At 40.8% G+C, this 23,361-nt stretch overlaps 1 protein-coding gene across 1 annotated transcript in view; it reads left to right on the top strand.

Moving 5' to 3' along the window:
• Positions 1 to 23,361, top strand: part of LOC125881479 (sodium channel protein type 4 subunit alpha-like) — a 353,001-nt gene that overhangs the window by 188,854 nt on the left and 140,786 nt on the right. The window contains exons 10-15 of the mRNA XM_049564551.1: positions 4,930 to 5,071; positions 5,677 to 5,874; positions 7,809 to 7,991; positions 8,075 to 8,332; positions 11,699 to 11,824; positions 19,580 to 19,700. Coding sequence (XP_049420508.1) covers positions 4,930 to 5,071; positions 5,677 to 5,874; positions 7,809 to 7,991; positions 8,075 to 8,332; positions 11,699 to 11,824; positions 19,580 to 19,700 — 1,028 coding nt within the window. The remainder of the gene's footprint in view (positions 1 to 4,929; positions 5,072 to 5,676; positions 5,875 to 7,808; positions 7,992 to 8,074; positions 8,333 to 11,698; positions 11,825 to 19,579; positions 19,701 to 23,361) is intronic.

Here is a 23,361-nt window from a genome sequence, read left to right as displayed (position 1 = left end):
TTCCTAGAAAGAGGTCGATCCATCGATCGCGGAAAATCTATATAAGCGGAAGTTATGGGTTCTTGAGGCATATTTTCCTCATCAGAAGAAGCAGCTCTCTGCAAAGTTTCATGTCTGTACTACATACGGGGCATGAGATATGCCCATTCAAAGTTTGCAATTTCAGTCAGTTGCTATAGCGCCCCCCTCTGGCCAATTGATGTAGTATTACTTCATTTGTATCCTCCCATAACCCTCTACCACTGTGCCAAATTTCACATGGATTGACCAAGTCAGTGAGGAGAAAAACGTGGAACACACACACACACACACAGACAGAGTTTTCATCATTATATAGTAAGTTATTCATTCAAGTTATTAATTTTTTTTCTATAATATAACCTGTAAGAGTATATTATTGTTGTAGTTCATCAATGTGGAGCCACATACTTTGTGTGCTTTGTATATCATTGGGTAAAATGGTTGTATGGTCCTGTGTTACATCATATAAGTTTATCCTATATTTTTATACTTCCATGTCGGCAATAGCCGTATCCGGAGGTATCTCGTTTTTGAGTTGCCGTTAATCTGTCCCATTTTCATGAACACAATATCTCAATACCTAGATGGAGTTTCTTCAAATTTGGCACAAACGTCCACTTGGACTCAATGATAAACTGATTAGTTTTTGGTGGTCAAAGGTCAAACGTCAAGGTCACTGTTACCTTGGGTCCGTCTCATTTTGTGAACATGATATCTCAAGAAGGCCTTGAGGGAATTTCCTCAAACTTGGCACAAATGTCCTCTTGGAGTCAAGAATTAATTTATTAGAATTTGGGGGTCAAAGGTCACTGTGACCTCACAAAACATATTTTTAGCCATAACCTAAAAATTCATCCACCATTTATGGTAAAATTTCACACATATGTCTAATAGGATAAAATGACAACATGACATTTTATATCCAAAAGGTCAAAGGTCAACTTCACTGTGACATCATAATGTTCTGCAAAAACATTTTTCTGGACATGCCTCAATATCATAACCAGTGTTGGGTAAGGGTTACTTTAAAAGTAATCAAAGTACATTACTGTGTTACTTTTTTTTTAAAAAAAGTAACCAGTTACTTTACTGCGTTACTCCCTGAGTAAAGTAACTCAATTACTTTAGAAGTACTTCCAATGTTACTCCCTGAGAAAAGTAACTCAAGCACTTTTAAAGTACTGTTGAGTATTCTACATTTCCTATTAGGCAATGGACCACAGGGCGCTAAGCCTACGTTTTTTTGTCTCCACAATTAAAGTTATGGACCACTTGCCCTTCACTGAGATCCAATTCTCCCATCACCCGTCACTTTGACCAGTAGAAACACAGAACGATCTGTTGCCGTAGACAACTGTATGACAACAACACCCCAGTGTTTTTAATATTTCCTCTAGGGATGTTACCACACAGAGTAAAAGGGGGAAATGATGGTGTGAAACAGCAGAGGCACTTTGTCAACCCGCTGAGTTAATGTTACTGTCATTAGCATCAAGCTAGCAAACAATGGTAGATCCTCACGGTCGGACATAAAGTAATAACATTAACAAATAGCGGCGGGGCTTTTACTCACCACAACTGCAGAGGCTCCCAGCTTCATTTGAAACAAAGTACATTATAGACGCTCCGTTATTTATTAATCCCTCTGTGTGTTTATATATTTACTTTTTATCCGCTCCATTGTCTTTGTAAAGTTAACATATCGCACCGTCATTTCAAACTCAACACTTGTTTCAAATTAAAAGCCCCTCATAACCTCGGCTGAGAGAATCCCTCCATTTTCTAAATAGGCTTTTATTCTGAAACATTTGTCAGAACTTCCTGTGGAAGATACAGTAGCTTGTTAGTTTACTTATGGCGCTTCAAATGTAGCTCCTGCCATCTGCTGACGCTTTTAGGTAGTCTGAGTGGGTGGAAGTTCGCTGCAGAGATCAGCCTCTCATTGGGCAGAACGAGCCACCCATTGAAGTCCCGCCCTACCACCTCTGGTTGTGTAGCAGTTTTCAACAGTTTTCAACACATCCTTTACTAACTTTTGCAGTTTTTGATCTTGCAGGGATGTAGCCATTTTTCTGTCATGGTTCGCGTCCTGTAGGTGATATTTTTGTGGGCGTGTTACACCAAAACCTGTTTCCCCCCGGCAATATTTTTGCAAGCGCACCGTTGCTGTGGCACCGCCCAGAACGATTGTGATTGGTTGAAAGAAGTACAAGCAGCCGGAGCGTTTTTTTCTCCAATCTCAAAGTGAGAGCCAGACCTTTCTTTTCTTGAGAAAGGTCTGGTGAGCGAGACTACTTTTAGGTGACTACAACAACATGTCGGCTGGCACATGAACAGACACAAATAATAGTAAAAGTGATAAAAATAGGACAAGAATAACCCGATGACATCAGACACGCCATGAAAGACGACCGCGGATAATTGGTGGGTACCAGCATGTAGCGTGTACCAGGCATAATGCAAGTCCTGAGTCCACGTAGTGAGCCACAAGCTCCGTGGCTTCTTTCAGACTGATAGGTTTAACGTTATCTCCGTTATTAGAACCAAACAGCAGCCGTTGGTGTTTCGGATCTGAAGGACCAGCGTTCTAAAAGTAACAGAAGTAACTGATGTCTTGTTTGAAAATGTACTTAAGTATTTGATTACTCAAACAGCAAACTAACGCGTTAGCTTACTCATTACTGCAAAAAGTAATCAAAGTACTCTAATGCATTAGTAACGCGTTATACCGTGGTCTGGTCATAACTCAGGTACAGAGGGAGAGACATTTGGTCAGTTACTGAATTGGTGACACTAATCTTGAAATTGTGCTAACTGTATAGATCTTCTTTGCTGCCTGAGGTGTGTGACACAATCATGGTTACGAATATGTAGTGTCTTTACAGCAACATCCATATTTGAAGCATTGTCAACTGGACTGACATGGATGTAAACTGTGACTGCAACTTCACTAATTTACAGAGGCATGCAACTGTGAGGCAGTAAATCGTTTAGTAACCCATTTTCATTCTCAGGACGAATACAGCAGTTTCGTCTTGATCATTGTCCCTCGGCATCTGACACCAGTGCACAAGTACACCAATACACACCTTTTGGCGTCTGTATGAGATGCACCAGACTTTCAACTAACTCATATGTAAACCCATCTGCGGCAATGAGGTAGTAGAAAGAGCTAGAAAGACTGCATTTGCAGAGATTATGAATGAAGAATGGGTTTAATATGGTCGGAACAATGGGATGTCGAACCAATGGGCAGTTCCCCACTTCGTAGGGTGGCCATACGTCCGGATTTTAAATTCCCTGTCCGGCGTCCGGTGCAGTCACAAGCCAGACGCTTATTTGTCCTCCTTTTTGGAGTTGCACTTGAATGTAACGCAGCATATCGTCCAGTGCTGTAAGACTTTCGGTCTAATGAAAGATTGGCAAAAAAAATGATTGGCCGAAAGCGATGTCAATCGATTATCTGATCTATCATTGGTTGAAAATGTAAACAAGCGTCCATGTGCTGGCTGTGTCATATCATCACGTTAACGGAATGTTAATGCCAAAAAGACAGACCTCATTCAATGCCGAATGGTCAAAAGAGCACACATTTTTCAGCAAACGTACGAAAGACGACTTGCATGCGTATTGTATGCTTTGTCGTTGTGATGTGAACGTTAGTACACAAGGAAAGGGGGGTATTGAAAGGCATGCTAGCACAGAAACAATAGCAACAGAAGAGCCAAGTTGCACGTTGTTTTTTCGAGAAGCTACATCGCCTCAAGATGACAAGATATCCTCTGCAGAGGTTTGTAAAGTCTATCGTGCAGTCAAGTCAAGTCAATCACCAGTCATACATGATAGATCAAATTGTCTTGTGATAAATAGAGTATCTCAGAATCACTGTATCATGATAATGGACAAAATTGTACTATAGTGGGGAGTACACTAGAGTCCTATGTTGCAATTTTTCTTGCTTCACTAAATGCCGCAAAGTATCCTCCTTTTTGGTGTTGTGGAAATGGCCACCCTAGCACTTAGGCTGTCGCCATCTTGGTGTTTTGGAGCCAGAAATGACTGTATCTATATCTTCATCATCATGGATCATACATGAATTGAAGGGATTCATGTATTAGGGTGATTCATCGCTAATTCACTATCATAAACATGAATGCTACTGTTGCCATCACCATGAAAAGAAGGTGGCACAGTATCTTAAACTCACTTTAACCCAAAGATCAGAAAGCAAACCCCAAACTTTCTTAGTCCGACTGAGTCTGTGTGCCAAATTGCCATTATTAATTTTGCTGTCAGCATGTAGATATGTAAAAAAGAAAGCAAAGAAGACTTCAAATTTAATGCTCAAATACTTGTGTGTTTATAGGCAGTTTTGCTATTCAACCTTTCAGTGGCTTTTTTGTCTGGACAGTCCCTGCAGGGTTTTACTGGCTGTTTTTAGGATTGTTCTGGCATGAAATGCTTTATTTCACAGCAGCTTTTCTAAAGAATTGCAATGCCTGTTGTGATGTCAATGGGCTTTTTTGTTTTTCTTTTTTTTGTTTTTCTTGCAATTAATTTGCTGGGGCAAGTAAGAATTGCAAAAAAAAAGTTTTGATGCTGTCTCAGATTCAGAGTTTCTTATTATTAGAATTCAGCTGCCCAGTTAGCACAGGCTAACACAGTACAACGTGATCTCAACCGTATTCATTATATTTTGCTGCTTGGGCAGAGGCTTCGTAGCAGTGGGGACATCGACATTCCACCATGACCAAAGCTGACAGGCTGGCATCTTCCTTATAGAAGATCCAACCTCTTCTACAAAAACATTGCAGACATTTTAATTGATGAGGAGAGAACAATACTGATCACTTTTCAGTCACACTAAATAAGGCCTGGTGTGTGTGCTTTTGCTTGTTTGTGTTACAGAAAGTGCCCAGATGGGTTTGAGTGTCTGAAGGCAGGGAGAAACCCCAACTACGGCTACACCAGCTTCGACACTTTTGGGTGGGCCTTCCTGTCTTTGTTTCGCCTGATGACACAAGACTACTGGGAAAATCTCTACCACCAGGTAATGCATATACACAAGGATGTTTTTGGTCTCAGAGGTGATGGGGATGCTGCGTAGTGGCTGTTGTTCCTGAAGTATCAGGCTCAGATACAGGTCGCTGCCCCTCAAGACCAAGTGGCCTATGTCAAGCTTTACTTCCATCAGACTATTTAATGCCTCAGCTTTGGTGCTTGACCCTGTTTTTATTTATGGACATTTAAGGCACACTTTAATCTTACTGGTGGACATCTTAAACTGGTTGAAGGTTGAAATTCTGTATTTATTCAAAAGAAACTTGTTATTTAGAGCCTTATCTTTGATTAATGTTAAATTTTAGTGTCAATTTATGAGAATATTAAGTGTAAATGTAATTATGAGTTGAAACCTGCGGCAGAAAAAATCCATAGAACAGTCACTCCCAAAGCTCACTGATGTGAACACATGGTAATAACTGAAGGTAATCCAACATTTTATCAGCTCCTCTTCTCTCATCTGGATTTTGGCAGCTGGACAGTAACAGGAAGCTGTTCAGAGAGTTTCTAAAAAGCGAGGTGGGACTGTGGAAATTCCCCCGTTGCAAATATGTTTGTGTGAGAACATTGTGTTCTGTTAATTGTTTTTTGCAGACGCTGCGGTCAGCTGGTAAGACCTACATGGTGTTTTTTGTGGTGGTGATCTTCCTGGGCTCCTTCTACCTGGTCAACCTTATCCTGGCCGTGGTTGCAATGGCATACGAGGAGCAGAACCAGGCGACCATTGCCGAGGCATGCCAGAAAGAACGGGAGTTTCAGACGGCCATGGAGAGGCTTAAGAAGGAGCAACAGGTAAACTGATGCACTGACTTCAGATAAACCCAGTCCATCATCAGTTTGACCTCCTGCTCTGCTCCTGACCTGGATTTACTATAACCCCATGGATTTACTATACAGTAGAATTATTATGGAATTACAATCGCTGTAGATGGACTGCAGATTTCACATGAACAAGTACCAGTTCCAAGTACTATAAACAACAATTTGCTTGAAACCTCAGACTAACCAAGCAGGGCAGGGCAGGCAGCCAAGGATAGAAGTCAAATAAATAAACTTATAACCTACAATCAAGACATGCCAAGCAGATACAAATAATGCTGCTTTTGAAAAAGTGCCAGATAGCGAGCATCTATGGCAAACCTGTGTCATCCCAAATAATGCCTTAGCCTGACCTGCAGCCTGAGCTGTAGCCTGAGCTGTAGCCTAAGCTGTAGCCTACGCCTTATCCTGAGCTGTAGCCTGAGCTGCAGCCTACGCCTTATCCTGAGCTATAGCCTGAGCTTTAGCCTACGCCTTATCCTGAGCTGTAGCCTGAGCTGTAGCCTACGCCTTATCCTGAGCTGTAGCTTAAGCTGTAGCTTATGCTGTAGCCTGAGCTGTAGTCTGAGCTGCAGCCTACGCCTTATCCTGAGCTGTTGCCTGAGCTGTCGCCTGAGCTGCAGCCTACGCCTTATCCTGAGCTGTAGCCTGAGCTGTAGCCTGAGCTGCAGCCTACGCCTTATCCTGAGCTGTAGCCTGAGCTGTAGCCTACGCCTTATCCTGAGCTGCAGCCTACACCTTATCCTGAGCTATAGCCTGAGCTTTAGCCTACGCCTTATCCTGAGCTGTAGCCTGAGCTGTAGCCTACGCCTTATCCTAAGCTGTAGCTTATGCTGTAGCCTGAGCTGTAGCCTGAGCTGTAGCCTACGCTGTAGCCTGAGCTGTAGCCTGAGCTTTGGCCTGAGCTGTAGCCTACGCCTTATCCTGAGCTGTAGCCTGAGCTGCAGCCTACGCCTTATCCTGTGCTGTAGCCTGAGCTGTAGCCTACGCCTTATCCTGTGCTGTAGCCTGAGCTGTAGCCTACGCCTTATCCTGAGCTGCAGCCTACGCCTTATCCTGAGCTATAGTCTGAGCTTTAGCCTACGCCTTATCCTGAGCTGTAGCGTGAGCTGTAGCCTACGCCTTATCCTGAGCTGTAGCTTAAGCTGTAGCTTATGCTGTAGCCTGAGCTGTAGCCTACGCTGTAGCCTGAGCTGTAGCCTGAGCTGTAGCCTGAGCTTTAGCCTACGCTGTAGCCTGAGCTGTAGCCTGAGCTGTAGCCTACGCCTTATCCTGAGCTGCAGCCTACGCCTTATCCTGAGCTATAGCCTGAGCTTTAGCCTACGCTGTAGCCTGAGCTGTAGCCTGAGCTGTAGCCTACGCCTTATCCTGAGCTGCAGCCTACGCCTTAGCCTGAGCTATAGCCTGAGCTTTAGCCTACGCTGTAGCCTGAGCTGTAGCCTACGCCTTATCCTGAGCTGCAGCCTACGCCTTATCCTGAGCTATAGCCTGAGCTTTAGCCTATGCCTTATCCTGAGCTGTAGCATGAGCTGTAGCCTACGCCTTATCCTGAGCTATAGCCTGAGCTTTAGCCTACGCTGTAGCCTGAGCTGTAGCCTGAGCTGTAGCCTACGCCTTATCCTGAGCTGTAGCTTATGCTGTAGCCTGAGCTGTAGCCTGAGCTGTAGCCTACGCCTTATCCTGAGCTGTAGCCTGAGCTGCAGCCAACGCCTTATCCTGAGCTGTAGCCTGAGCTGTAGCCTACGCCTTATCCTGAGCTGTAGTCTTTCTTTCTATTAGCCTAAGCTTTACCCTACTCCTCAGCCTGAGCTGTAGCCTTTCTTTCTACTTTACTTTCTTTTTAGTTTACTGGATCTCTGGAGAGTTTATTGTGTTTCATCCGACACAAATTTCATCTACTCTTCTAGGCTGCTGCCCAGAAAATTCTCGACTCGGACTCAATGATGTCACCAGAACTCTCACCATTTGGCCTGCCATTGGACAGCATGGAGGAACGGAGGCGGAGTCAAGCGCTGGTGGGAGTCGCTGATGTAGAAGCGAACCTATCAGAGGAAAAGCTGCTGCAGGTGGACATGACAGATGGGGGAAAGGTAAGGCAAAAAGAATCTGGATGTGTAACCTTTTCATTTTGTTATAATACAGTCAAAGTAACGCTTTTCTTCATCTCCTCCAGCCCCTCCACCCTCTTCTCGCTCGCTCCTTCTCCACAAGGACTCGGCGAAGCAGCCAGGTCTCCTCCATCTTCAACTTCCGTCTGAGGAGCCGGGGGTCAGAGGGGGAGATGGCCGATGACGAGTACAGCGTCCCAGGTGACGTGGTGGAAGGCGTTGGGGGTCGAACCTACAGTGGTGGGACCTTCAGTGGCATCCTGCCGCACCCGTGGCCCAAACGACGACCAAGCACCTACAGCAATGCCAGCAGGAGCTCCCAGGTGACCCAGCAGAATGAGATTAGTCTTTGGATGAAACAAGATTTGGGTTACTTATATTAAAAAAAATCAAACATAATGAGATGTTATGGGATGAATTGAGATACTTTAATGTAAAGAAAAATGGGAATAGATTAGATTTAATTGAATAAAATGACGGTAGCTACTGTATTCTAAAATTGAATGAGATTGGAAATTAGGTAAGAATAGTTGGCATGGAATTACACTTTTGTCAGGTGATGTGAGATGATAATTTTGCTGAACAAAAGTGGATTTGTTGAGACAAAATAAAATCATATGAGATTAGAATAGATAAAATGTCATGGGATTAATTATGTGGATGACATTAGATGAGATTATACGACATAACAGCATGAATTAGGCAACTGTGGCAGTTTAGGAAAATGGATATTGATGACCTGTTACTGTTGTATGTAATGCAGAAAAACAAAAAGCAAAACAAAGTATTTCTACAGTAAAACTCCAGGTAGTGTTTTTATAGTTCGCCTCAGTTGCCAGAAGAAAATGCTGGCATTTTACATTTTATATCAATGTTTCTTAAGTGATGCAGTATATGAGCTGACTTTGTCATGTGCGCCAAATTTGGGGTCCTATGCATAGGCATTCTCTGTGGGCCCCCTGTTCTTCCCTTCTGTATTCAGGTCTCTTGCATGCACCTTTTAATTCAATTTAAGTTAGTTTGTTTCTTTTTCTTTCCTTTTTTTCTACCTTTACTTTTTTGGAACCCTGATTTCCCTTTATTTTGTAAAGACATGACAGTGCACGTTGATGTTCCAGTAGCATAAGCAGCCACTAACTCGGCTTCAACTGCATTGAGAGAAAAATCCTAGTGCAGGGGCTGACTAAATCACTCTGCACCTTTAAGGGTTGACAGAGAGCTTCCACTGTAGTTTTCTAATCAAAGTTCAGTATTTTAGCCAAACTATTAAGTAAGTTTAATTTGGTTAATTTAGTAATGGCACAGGGCCACAGGTTTGGTTCCAGCCTACGGCCCCCTTACTGCATTTCATCCCCTCTCTCTCTCTCTCTCTCTCTCTCTCTGTTATACAACAGATTAATTATCAATTTATAAACAATTATCAATTATCATGTGTGATGTGAAGTTGATGACGGGCTGTTGCATATTTTGCCGCCAGTACACAACAGTCCTCCCTCTCTCCCAGTAGGACCGGAAGTTTCTCTAAGTTATTCCAGTGCAAGAACTCTGGAAATATCTTTATTATTTCTGCAAAATACTCTTCTCTAATGCATTTATATTTGTCACATTGAGTCAAGAAGTGCAGCTCAGTCTCTACTGTTCCCTGGTCACAGTGAGAACACAACCTCTCCTCTCTGGGCAGCCAGCTCTGTTTGCGTCGGCCAACTTCCACTCTCTCTCTCTCCTCTCTCTCTCTCTCCCTCTCCCTCTCTCTCCCCCTCCCCTTTACACTTGATCCCTGTGGATAAAAGGCAAAAAAGCCCCCCAAAAATCTTAAAAAAGACAAATATAGTTATGGCCCAAACGACTACTCCACCTCCACTATAATGCCCCTGCACTTGGGCAAGACACCTGCCAAGTTGCAGATGGGTAAGACTGACACACAATAAAAACTGTTGTGATTTAGCCATCATTGGTTTTGTTTCATCATTGGTTTTGTTTCATCATTGGTTTTTGGATCAGACATGGTGTGTTTTGTTGGGACTCATTGCTGCTTGTCCAGCTGTAATAGTGCCACTAGTGATTTTTTAGCCAAAATCCTAATCATTAAGTAGTTTTCATGCCTAAACCTAACCACACATTATGACAATATTGTTGAAACCTAAAGTTTAAATGTATCTGCTAGAAAATAACTCGCTCGCAGAAATGTATGTAGAGTGACTCTCTCTGCAATGTAATCTGCCATGCTGACAGTGACACATTTTAAATTCAGATGGATTTTAAACGTGTGTCAGTTAGGGATGTACGATATTAGCTTTTTTGCAGATATGCTGATAAAAAACAACCTATTTGACCAATAACCAATTCCAGTATCGATGTATCCATTTTTTTCCCTACCTAATTTTAGTGATTATCAAGTCTCTTCTGTAGTGGAATTAACATCATACATACTCTTATCCTGATGGCCACTAGCAGATGGAGACATGAAATAGAATGCTTTTCAGTTGTATGTAATATTCATTCATTGTGCAAAATAAGAAAAAGCATGTTGGCCGATTCTGATCTGTTCATTTTAAGGGCACTATCTGCTGATACTGATGACATGCCAATATTATCCTGCATCCCTAATGTCTGCTGTCATTGTCGTTACAGTTGTGGTGTGGACTCCACCATCCATATGAGTCAGAATGATTTTTAAAACAATATATGTTTTGTCGCTCTTGGTGTTGACGGCCCTTTGGAATGAGATTAGATAAGATCACATGGCATGTTATGGGGCTTCTTTTAGATGTGATTTATTGATACAAGATCAGATTTGATATCCTAGCATGGTTAGATAATAGATAAACTGAGATGAGATGGGTTTACATGAAACTTTATCTCTTTATCAGATGAGATTATATAGCAATATGTGAGAGCAGATATTGTTTTATATAAAGGAATGACAATAGACATTATAGGATATAATGAGATGAAGACTAATTAAGTGTGCATACACAGCCAAACAAACAAACAAACAAACAAACAAACAAAAGCATATCAAATTTAACCAAAATTGTGAATAAAAAGAATCAAATTGAAGATGCCAAACAGGGCTTAAAATCATTGTTTTGGATATCTGCCAATGGCTGGTAAACTGCAGAAAATTACAGGCCAAAATAGTTTTCAAACGGCCATGAAACAACATGAGATATGACGTCATTAAAAACACTGCAGCTCATTGTGTTGCCGTTGCTGTCATTAAAAAAAAAAAAGATAATAATCTAATTTCTCTGTAATTTTTCTTTTTATCATATTTTCACTGTGCTCTTAATTTTTCATTTTAGGAAGATCATAATTGCAGACTCTCTTTGCTGTTAAAATTCTTCTCTTTGGTTCCCAGCTCAACAAAGTGAGAGTGACGGACAGCGAGAGTCTATTCGCGAATTGCAATCCGGTTACTGTCGGCCATGTTTTGAATGGCACCACCAGTATGTTTTAATTAATGCAAGTTAATGCAAAACCAAACAAAGTCAATGAACCTCTGCATTGTAGTGATGACAGTTTATCGTGATGTGGGTCTGTTTCAGCAACCTGATCTCATTTATTTTATTCACTAGTGTAGACTTTCATGCACAGTTTTGGACCCTGATGCCAAATATCTGTGGTGTTGATAACAGGTTTCCTCACACACTCATATTTCATCCCTGTGTGTGTGTTTGTGTTTCCAGGTATTTTATCCAACTCTGAACGTCAACGGGAAGCTGTTTGTTGCCATGGACCAGAATGGGGTTTCCCCACCATCTCTGCAGGGGCAGCTGCCTGCCTGCACCATGGAGAAGGTCAAGGAGGAGAGCGTGAGTACTGTGTGTGTGTGTGTGTGTGTGTGTGTGTGTGTGGCAGTGGAAACAATGGTGGAGACTGCAGCCATTTAACCCTCAGATATGTGAATTATGAATCAGCACTTTGCATAACTCCACTCTGATATCATGGGCTAAACACACACACTCAGATCAACCATCTCAGATAACAACACTGTGGTATTCCCTCCATCTGTACACACACACTCACACACACACACACACACACACACACACACACACACACACACACACACACACACACACACTCAATTCCAACCACACATAGTGTCACTGCTATGGCATCAGGGACTATAAGCCACACATACCAGGACAGGCACGTTACTGAGGTGTCCTTCCTTTATGCACACACAACATACAAATGCTTTCAATGCTTGGAAAGAAGGAATACTGCTGCTGGTATCCAAAAAGCTACACACACAACATTTTTTCATAAATTCTTTACATTCACAGACACACCATCACTGATATAATTTTGATTTGAGTAGTCACTGCAGTTTTTTCAAAGTCACCTGATTGTTTGAACAACCAGTTAACATGGATTCATTTAAGACCACATACTGTAAGAGCACATAAGACCTGTCTGGCCCTGTCACAAGTTTCTTTTAGTTACTAGAAGTATAAAATTACTAATTTGGGTGGAGCGTCAGGCAGTCTTATTGGAGCTGAGGTTGGACGAGCAAGTGATGACTAACATGGCTGTGTTTGACAGGAAACATACCCTTCTTGACAGGAAAAAACAATTTGGCAACTATAATACAGCCCACAATTTACAGTGAGATTTGAATCAGGTGCCAATTATGGAAGCCTATTTCCATTAACCTGATGAAAACTAGAAAGAACCTGCAAGTCAGATTAATAAGAAACTTTCTCAAAATAATGACTTGCACATAATAATGGCATAATATCTAAAGAAATTAGAAACTTTCTCAAAATAAGCATTTATCTCAAAATAATGACTTAATATCTCAAAATAATCAGAAATTATACTCAGTCATTATTTTTGAGATATTAAGTCATTAAAATAAATAAGTCATTATCATGAGAAATTAAAATCAGTATTTTTTTAGGAAGTTTCATCTTATTTTGAGAAAGTGTCATATTTTTTAAAGATCCTAAGTCATTATTCTGAGAAAGTTTCTCACTGTTTTCAGATACCAAGTCATTAGTTTGAGATGCTAACTCATTATTTCAAGAAAGTTTCTCAGTATTTTCAGAAAGTTTCTAATTATTTTTAGATACCAAGTCATTATTTTGAGAAAATTTCTCCTTATTTTAAAGAAGTTTCTCATTAATTTGAGATACTAAGTCATTGTTTTGAGAAGGTTTCTCATTATTTTCACATTCCGTGTCATTAGTTGCAGATTCTGAGTCACTAGTTTAAGAAGTTTCCCATTATTTTCAGAAAGTTGCGTATTATTTTGAATAATAATGACCAACGAGATATTATTGTTTGTTTGTTTGTTTTTTTTTAAATCATGCTTGCAGACACGGGCTTCCATAGCCAATAAAATGGTAACTGGTTCCTGTAGCTACTATTGTAGGTACAGTGGAAAGAAAAAAAAACAAGACTGTGGGGAATAAGGAAGCAATAATCGGGGGATTTTATGGGAAAATAAAAATAAATTGTCCCCACAGTATTTCTTAAAACTACTAGGGTACAGCAGCCCTACAGGGAAACAAAACAAGAGTTTGGAGGAAATGGTGCAGTAATGAAGATAATAGAAGGGGTTTGGGGAAAATATCTGTAAAGTCAGATGAATATTAAGAAAATAGTAGTGTTCATTATTTGGAGTTTTAAAAGTAACTGACCAAAACTCAAATCCAATTCAACTGTTACAAGAAGGAACAGCAGCAATACTCATATCAATATCAATGGATCTTTACAGCTCAGAATCAGCATCACACTGACAGTCAGTGCTGTATCCCTAACACACACACACACACACACACACACACACACACACAAACACAAACATTTTACCAGTACCAGGCTAAAGGTAGATGTTGTTAATGGACACTTCAGACTCTCAAACAGCGCATTTTTTTATATTTCTCTGTATTTTGCACCGAGGCTGTTAACATCCAGTAAATCAGCTGTGCCTGGAACACACACACACACACACACACACACACACACACATCCTGTGTTATGTCCTTTCAGAAACAAGCAGCAGAGATGATAATCAGATCACACTCACACTGCATGACTCAGTTAACAAACACACAGAATGAGAGAGAAAACCTGTGTGTGTGTGTGTGTGTGTGTGTGTGTGTGTGTGTGTGTGTGTGTGTGTTGTATGTTTCCTCTGAGGGGTTGATGGTGTTTCACAATGATACACAGAAACAGTTCTGTTCATCCTACAACTGTACGCACAACACACATTTTGGGCTACAATTTTGAGGTACTTGTACTTTAGTGAGTATTTACATTGGTTGCTACTTTCTACTTTTACTCCATTACATGTCAGAGCCAAATGTTTCACATTTTAGTCCCCTACATTTATCTGATAGCTTTAGTTACTTTACAGATTCAGCTAAGCACCCATACATAAGCATAAATGAGTTTTGTGGGGTACGTAAGCGGATAGTTTACCCAGATAAAAAATTCTGTCTGCGTACGGAAGCGAAACGTAGAGACGCCAGCGGGGTTGTTTACCATTTGCTGAGCCGAAAGGCTGCACGTAGGCTGCATGAAATGTTAAAGCATTTTCCACCTAAGTTATTGCATATATTTGAGTTATCTACAAGTTTACTGTACTGTTTGTCATCTACTCGCTTTCAAATGTCCGCCACGGACATTTACACAATGTCACGGATAAACATGGGTAAATGCATGAAAAAAAAAGTCATCACATATCACCACTGATAATGGTTTGTTCATTTAAAAACACATTGTGCTCGTTTAGCACACTATTTCATGTAGTTTTTATCTGCTGGAGGGTCGCGTAGGGGAGCATAGTGCGACAAAAATAGAAGAGCCACGTAAAATAGAGAGTTGTCGCGCGACAGGCGGTGGTTGTCATGTTGCTCCCGTTGCCAGCTGCACCGGCAACAGGAGCGCCACCTATTGCACCGGAATTGTAATGACAAGCTACATTCACAGACAGTGAGTCCCATTATAATGCATTTATTTGCAAGGTCGAACAGGTAGCGCCAAAAGCAAAAACATCTATATGTGGTGGAGATAATTCTTTAGTGGCGCACCACCACAGATAAATGAATGTATGGGAAACACTGATATATATATATATATATGTGTGTGTGTGTGTGTGTGTGTGTGTGTGCAGTTTCATCTTCAAACTTACAGAAGAACATTAGAGAACCTGTAGCTGAAAACCAGACGGCTTGGTGTCATCAGGGATTACCTTTATTTTCATACTTGTTTACAATTGTCTTTTCCCCATCAAGCAGTAGGTCAGAGGATCATGAGGATAAAACGCAACGGCTCCATGCCTGCAGGTGTTTGTCACCTCCACCTGCTGACAACCTGTTCCCATACCTACACTGTTATATAAGAAATAGAAGAAGAAAGAGAAGCGGTTAAATAGAACTAGAAGACAAAGAATGCAAAAAAAAATGATATGCCAATAATTGTGTTTTCATCAAATTTTGGATTGAATTCTGCCCTATTGATATCAGAATAAAAGCATAAAGCACCAGTAATGTCAGTCATGAATTAATACAAGCTGCTCAAATTATCAGAGGAGGAGTCCAGAGCTGGCCTTTCATAGGTTTCCCAGCAATTTATTGATGAAAAGATGGAATATATTTTATATGTCCTTTAACAAAATCCTTTTAACCTAGGCTTTAGTGTGGGCCTCTATTCCAGTGAACTTCAGACCCGCTCTATAATAAATTATTATTTAAGTCAAAATACATTCGTCAGATTTCCCATAATGTTGTTTACACTGCCAGATATTGAAGGTTGTGTTCATTTTAACTCCTTTAAATACTGTTGGATAGTTTAATCTACAGCATTAAACTATGTTTTCTGAACTCTTCCATAATGTTGTCAGATGTTCTTTTGATAACAATCTGAGACTCTCAGTGGCAAACACAAACACTTTTTTGTACATAAATTAACGGGGGGCACAATTGCCCATATGGATTTACATAGCAACCTGTTTCTTCGCAGCGGCTGCAGCACTCTTTCTCACTCTCTTCACTTTATCAACACTGGACCATTTCCAAAATCTCTTGTCTCCTTTAGTCACTTAGACACAGAAACATGAGAAAACAGGATCCAGGTTGAAAAATACCAAAATTTACCAAAGTTTCCCTTCATGAAGTAGGAGATTTTCCTAAGCACATAAAGGAACAGTTTATCATAAACACTGAACATCAACACATCTGGAGATACATGATTTTAACTAAACAGTAAGGGGATGTTAAACTGTCCTCTGCCAAGTAACTAAAGCTGTAGACAAATGTAGTGCAGTAAAAAGTTAAATATTTATCTCTGAGATGTAGTATAAGTGTGCTGAGTTACATTGCACCACTGCTCAGTCAACAGTTGGACATGCAACAAGCACGTGTGACCCCAGGAGCAGCTGATACCAGTCGATACACACACCAATGTGAAAAAAGAGAGTACGGGCACTGTTTTCTTTCTGCTTCAAGCGCTGCTGCAGGGAAACATTTGATATCCTCACAGATGAATGAATGAAAACTCCTGCACAGTTTTGAAAAGTTACTTCACACTGAGATGTGAAGCACATCAGCAGGGGTTGTGTGGGAGTTTAAAGCAGCTCTGAGTTCAGTTTATAGTTTCATGTTTTGACATGAAGTATTTCTGCTTCCTCGTGTCCATGAAGAACACGGACCTGTCGTCCTGCTGCTCAGACTGATGGAGAAGCGAGTGGGAGGAGGAGGAGGGCGCACACGCTTGGTTGCCACGGAAATGTTACCATGGCAACCCACAGCAGCTAACAGAAGCTAAATTAGTGCACGGCTGGCTGCTGTTAGAGTGTGTGTGTTTCCTTGCTCTGGTGCTTCCCTGCCTGACACGCAGACAGGATGTAGGTGGTGTCGTGGGCGGCGACCTTCAGGCCCATGCGTCACGTCTCATTGGAGGAACATTTACCAGGAAGTGTTATGTAATCACACCTGAGCAAATCAGGTTCATTGAAGTTCATCTGTGAGAGGACTGAGAAGTCCTAAACTCCCCTGGGTCAGTGAGGGGTTCATCTTTATACATTTTAACTGACCTACAGAACCTACAGAACATCATTTGAAATATACTAACGACACTAATGGTTTCACTGAGACCAATTAATGGCAAGCTTTTGGAGAAAGGTGTATAATCTGATATAAAAACACATCTGGAATATTTAGAAGGTGTACAGCCATGAAAACGTAAACAGGACTTAAAGAAAGGATTTCACCTCAAGGTCTTTTTTGTCTGTAGCTTTTGTTCACATTACATGATCTTCAACCCAGTTGGCTAAAGACAACTGTTTGGTATTCAAATTCATTTTTTTGTAAGCACAGACTGTTGTGAAAGACACATCTGTAAATTTTTAGGTACATTTTCTTGATTGATTTGATCCATTCGGTCCAAAAACAATTTGAAAATGTAGAAGAGCTGCATGTCTAAATCATTTTCCCGATCCAAGTTAGCAGAGTGCTAAACCGAATGTAGCAGCCTCAGCCAGCAGAAGTTTACCGCACGGCTAGCTTAATTCTCAAGCGGCTTGCTGCATGGCTCAGTGATGCAGAAGATCCAGGTAAATTTACACAGAGGAAGTAAAACTTTTTTTTACCTCATACAGACTAAGCAACTTTCAAAGGAAGAGTGAGCCAAGATGGAGGACACATTGATTGCTGCTGTGTCTAACCAGCTGATGTTGTATGATATTGGCCATGAAAAGTTCAAAAAGCCCCACATTAAAGATGTTGCCTGGCTGGCAGTGAGTTACAAGACAGGCGTGGAACTCTAGAAAATGGAAAATGTACTAATGGCATCATTCAGCAGTATTTATTAGCAATATACCTAGCAGCCAAACATACAACTGTTTGTGACTTTCATTGTAAATTATGAACACATATACTTCTCAAACAGAGCGGTAGCCTCTCTCTAATATGAGCCTACTTTAAATAAAGGCCTGGTAGCAGTGGAGGTAAATAACAACCGCCTCCATTATTTGACAATTTACATATATATTTTACTAATATTAAGTAGGTGTGACTCCTGGCTGCTATGCTAACAATGTATGCTATTGCTGACCTGTATAAATTCAGAATAAGTTTGTTAAAGGTTGATAAAATGATACTAAATAAGATGTTATTTCTTAAATACATATTAGGCTGTCCTTAACACCACTTCAGGGCCTTTGAAGCTTCAGTGATAATTACCTGTGAATATTTGAAGCTTCAACAGGATGTGACAGGACTTGAGGGAGATTTTTATATCATTATTATATATGTCATTTTATATATGCGAATCAGCTAATCAGCCAACTCTGCTAGGACCTGTGTGTCACACAGAGGAAGTGATAGAGAAAGCAAAGAGAAGGTGGAAGGTGAACTATTGCAAGCAATGTTTCTGTTAGTTATTGATGATTTGGTATGCTGCGACTTGGGCCTTATCACTAGTTGAGGTGCTTCACTACAGTTTGCAGCTGCGGTAAACCGCCTGCAATAGTCTCACATGTTCTTTTTTCTTAAATTTAATGATTGCTGTAGGGGTTGATAACTGCGCAGAGAACCCTGGTCTCATTTGCATCTGACACTGGCCACCTCCTTTGAATTACCTCCATCATTGCCGTGGTGAAAAAACAAAAGAAAAATCTGAGCATTTGATTACTGATTTAAAGGTTTGAAGCATTCAGGTCAGCCCTAATAAATTTGCATTGTTTATCCTATCCAGCCAACTATTTTCTATTGGTTCTTGGGTCTTGGTTGACATGTTAGCAGGCTATGTTAACAACTGCCTCCCATGACTTGTTCCTCCAGCATCCACTGGGGGATTCTGAGACATTTCTCAAGGCCTGATGGGACATTTAATCCCTTCAGGTCCCAGTTGGATGTATCCAAAGGAAAAACTTCCACAGTAAAGCTTCCAGGAGGCATCTTGATCACATGACCTGTTTTTGGTTGCTACCCAGTGCTAATGACAGCAGGAAGAGGTTAATTATTTAGTTTGATTAAAGCCTTTAGTGTGAGAGGTGACACATGGAGTCGAGTGGATTGAACCCTCATACAGCTCGTCTGACACATGAAAAAATATCCAGCAGTCACACACACACACACACACACACACACATAGAGTGGTGGCACACGGATTTCTCTGATTCATTGAACACAAGTCATCACCTGCTTATCTGTTGCCCTGGTGATAAGAGGTGCACACACATAAACACACACGCACACACACACACACACACACACACACACACACATGCACACACACACAGGGAAATCACAGCACTATGTTTGACCCATTTGACCTGACATAAATCCGTGTGTGTGTGTGTGTGTGTGTGTGTGTGTGTGTGATGCTATCACCTTGGTAACAGATAAGTGGATGACAGCTCATGCTCCTGAATGGAGGTTGAATGTGTGTGTTGGTGTCTTTTACAGCATGTGTGTCCTCTACATGTTACAATATATTGCGTACTTACAGTTTGTTAGTTTGTATTGGAAGTGATGTTTTTGTGTTTTCCCACACTTAATTAAAAAAGAATGGAATAAAATAGATGTCATCCTCCTCCTCTGTGTTTCTCTCAGGTCCCCACATCAACCACAGAGCTTAGCACAATGCTGTTACCCCGTCCTTCGTCCACACAGGAATCAGAGCGGAGGGGGAGGGCGCTCAGCGCTGCCAGCTACCTCACTGATGCCATGGAAGGTAAGGAGCAACATAATTTAACATGGGAGCAACAATACAGGAAATACTCTTTCTGATTGGCTGGCACGTGTAAAGTGACACTTCAAATATACAGTATCTGGACAACAGCCACCATTATCTGAAATCAAGGTTATCACCATAGCAACAATACTGATTCCGTGAGCTCCAAAATGTAGCCCCTTTTTGGAGTCATAACTCACTGAAATGTAAACACACAAGCATGAAACACATATTGATATCTATGACTTACACTTCACAAGGATGTCATTACCTTTATTGTCTGTCCAGAATAAATGTCCAGAAATCTGTCTAGAATTCACAGAAAAAGACTCTGCAAAACTTGCCTGAAAATCATCACGTTTTAAAGTTTTCTTCAGTATCAGAGTAATTCAGTAATAGATGTCCTTCCATCAATGGGTACATGCTGCTAATAGATTATTCAGAACTTTTTAATGGAGACAATTTGGAAATATGTGAACAAATACAGGCTAAAATAAGCAGGGTTCAACAGTGAATATTAGCAACAATTAATACGTTTTAACAAGGTCTTGATCTTTTGATGGCTTTCATTTTTGGCTGGACTGCAGCATGTGAGGACAGCCCTAGAAAGGCACAAGTCTTTCTGTTGTTAAGTGAGTGAGTGCTGAAGTTACACCACTTGTTGGAATGAGTGAAAACATTTCCCCATTGGCTGTTGCTTTTTCAAAAGTAAGTAGAAGCTGACACGTTGACTGAGCTGTGGACACTGACAGTCCTGTAAAACTGTATTCCTCATTTCTTGTAATCGGTGTAGCATGATAGCATGGCAGATTTAGCAAGCTAGCTAACTAGCTAGCTGCTACATGAGTAAAATTTAATAACATAATGCTACATCCACACACTCTTGTCACAGTGTAGGAAAGAACATTGCTATCACCAGATGAGTGCAGCTGTCTGTTGACAGTTCTTCAAAAGTTTAAAAGGCACATTAGTTTAGGACTCAAAGCACAAACTCTATGATTTGAACTAGTCTCAGGACCCCAGTCTAACTTGTGACTTGGAAGACTATGATCTGGTCTCACCTATGGTTTTATTTCTCCAGACTAAAGACTGAAGAGCAGCCTTTTCTATTGAAAAATTATGCTTGTTTTCCGCATTAGCATGTCTGATAAAACAGCAGCATTTGAACTCACCTCATATGCCCACAGACAGCCACAGGGAGGCCACCAATTGTTTTCTTTATTCTTAATGTAATTTGTATGCTATTTTATTAGACTTTGTAGCACTAACATTAACATCATGCGTAAGAGTGTGTATATGACTGTCTGCAGCTAATTCCGCAAACTACAGGACCAGTCAGCCTAATATTTTGTGTGCACGTGTATGACTGTATGTTGAAAGACCTCTGGTGGTTGCGATGATTTGCAGTTGTTAATTGACTGTTTGATTATAGTATTTGGCTGGTGCCTGTGGCCAATTTCCAACAACTTTGTTCGGATCACTTTCTGTGATCGTCAACTGTGGTTGAAATGTTAGTTTTGGATAGAGGAAAGAGAGGATGTTATCAATTTGTTTGAGGAACAGCTGGGTCTGTATGACACAAGCCTTAAATGTATTTAAACATTATAAAACTATCAGAGCGGGTGCTGCCACTGCTATAAGAAGAAAGTGGAAATAAGACACTGATTGAAATGGAAGTCAATACTACGTGTTTAAATGTCTGAATGGATACCGCCACAATGACAAAATTGTCCTTTTGGTAATTGGTGCGGATGGGATGTTTTACAGACTATCGTTATTGGTGGAGCTTGGCTCTGATAGTGGCCAATGGATCACCGACCAGAGCAATGACAGGGCCAGCTCTTTAAGAGAAACTCATGGTGAAAGTCTGGGACTGAGTATTTGCCACCACTTCCTGTTTCCAATTAAAAGTCCTTGTTTTAAATTAAAATCCCCCTAGCGTTTCATTCCATGATCCACCTATTTTGGAGGTTATTACCTAGTCTTCTTTTATTGACATCTTGGTTCCCAAATGTAGCCTATATGTTGGTCTTTGCATTTAGCCACATTAGCAGAAACAATTTTGACTTCCTCCTTATTTCTAGTCAAGAGTCACACAATTTCAGATTTATTTATTTTCCATCCAGGCAGCTGCTCGTTTCATTTCTATCAAAATGAATTTGCTCAAATAAAGAACCTGCATAAAATAAAAATGCTACCTGAGTTTGGTTCGGGTGAGTGAGTTAGTTAGTTAACAGTGGAATGAACAGAAAGAGGCGTCCTGCATCCATCCTCCAAATCCCCATCGACATTGTAGGTGTTTTTGTAATGGTGTGTTAACACAGGACTATAAACTGGTCTGACTTTTTATCCCAGCGTGTGTGTGTGTGTGTGTGTGCGTGTGTGTGTGTGTGCGTGTGTGCGTGCGTGCGTGTGTGCGTGTGTGCGTGTGTGTGAGAAACCATGAATTTGTCTGAATTTGAGCATTTTTGTGTTAGGTGTTTTCAGGCTGTCTGTATGTATTTGTGTGTATGCTTGTGTAATTGTGTATCGATATGTTATTGTGTAACCGTAACCGTAATCATGTGTGTGTGTGTGTGTGTGTGTGTGTGTGTTTGTCGCTGCCCAAGCCAACCCCAGGGGGGACACTGGCTTTGTTTGTGTGAGAGTTGGAAAGGGAGAGAGACATAGAGACAGAATGAAAGAGAGAGAGAGTGTTCTGATGGTTACCCTCATTAACCATGAGATCATTTTGTGTGTGTGTGTGTGTGTGTGTGTGTGTGTGTGTTGATATCCATGTGTTTGATTTTTGAGTTCATATCTGTCCAAATCTGCACTCATATGTATGTCTGTGTGTGTGTGTGTGTGTGTGTGTGTGTGTGTGTGTGCGTGCGTGCGTGCGTGCGTGCGTGCGTGCGTGTGCGGTAAGTCTGCTGAGTCACTGTCTCTCCCCTCGGCAGTCGCTGCTCTTAGAGAACAAATCATCATAGAGGAAAATACAAAAAGCCACTGCTGTCCTCCCTCCATCCATTTGTGCACCCTTCATTCTCTCCTTCCCCTCTTTCCTTTCATCCTTTATTATTTTCTCTAGAATACTGTATTATTTACTGACAGTTTTATTTCAGATAAAAAAAAAGTGTTCTTGGCTACAAGACAGTCAATCCACTTCATCTCTCACCTCATTTTCCGAGGGTCATACTGCTGTTTTTCGTGTATTATCATAAAGTTGACACAATCTGTTTAAAGAAACCTTCTTTAATATGTAATGTTCTTGTCAGAGGTGTGGATTTGGGTCACGTTACTTAAGACTCAAGTCATGATTCTAATGACAAAATCAATATATGTCTGTCAACTCAACTTTGACTTTAACACCAAACACTCAAAGCATGTATTCATACTCTCCCCTTGCCAAAAGAGTAAAAAAATATGTTATGAAAACTTAAAATGTTACTGCAATAAGATATAATAATAGTGATGTTAGAATGTTGTTTGTTTGTTTGTTTGTTTGAAGTTTATTTCGTTCATGAATGTGTTCCAATAACAAAACCTTTTTTTTAACATCTTCATATCCATATAGTTTACACAGCCATGACTAAAGGGAGGCAGAATTAAGAAAATCTTATATTTTCTGCCCCCTTTACAAAAAATTACTCTGATACTTATCAACACCTTATGTTGTCGA

The sequence above is a fragment of the Epinephelus fuscoguttatus genome, linkage group LG21 (genome assembly GCF_011397635.1).
Source record: "Epinephelus fuscoguttatus linkage group LG21, E.fuscoguttatus.final_Chr_v1".
NCBI classification, from domain to species: domain Eukaryota; kingdom Metazoa; phylum Chordata; class Actinopteri; order Perciformes; family Serranidae; genus Epinephelus; species Epinephelus fuscoguttatus.
This window is presented reverse-complemented; position numbering and strand designations above follow the sequence as displayed.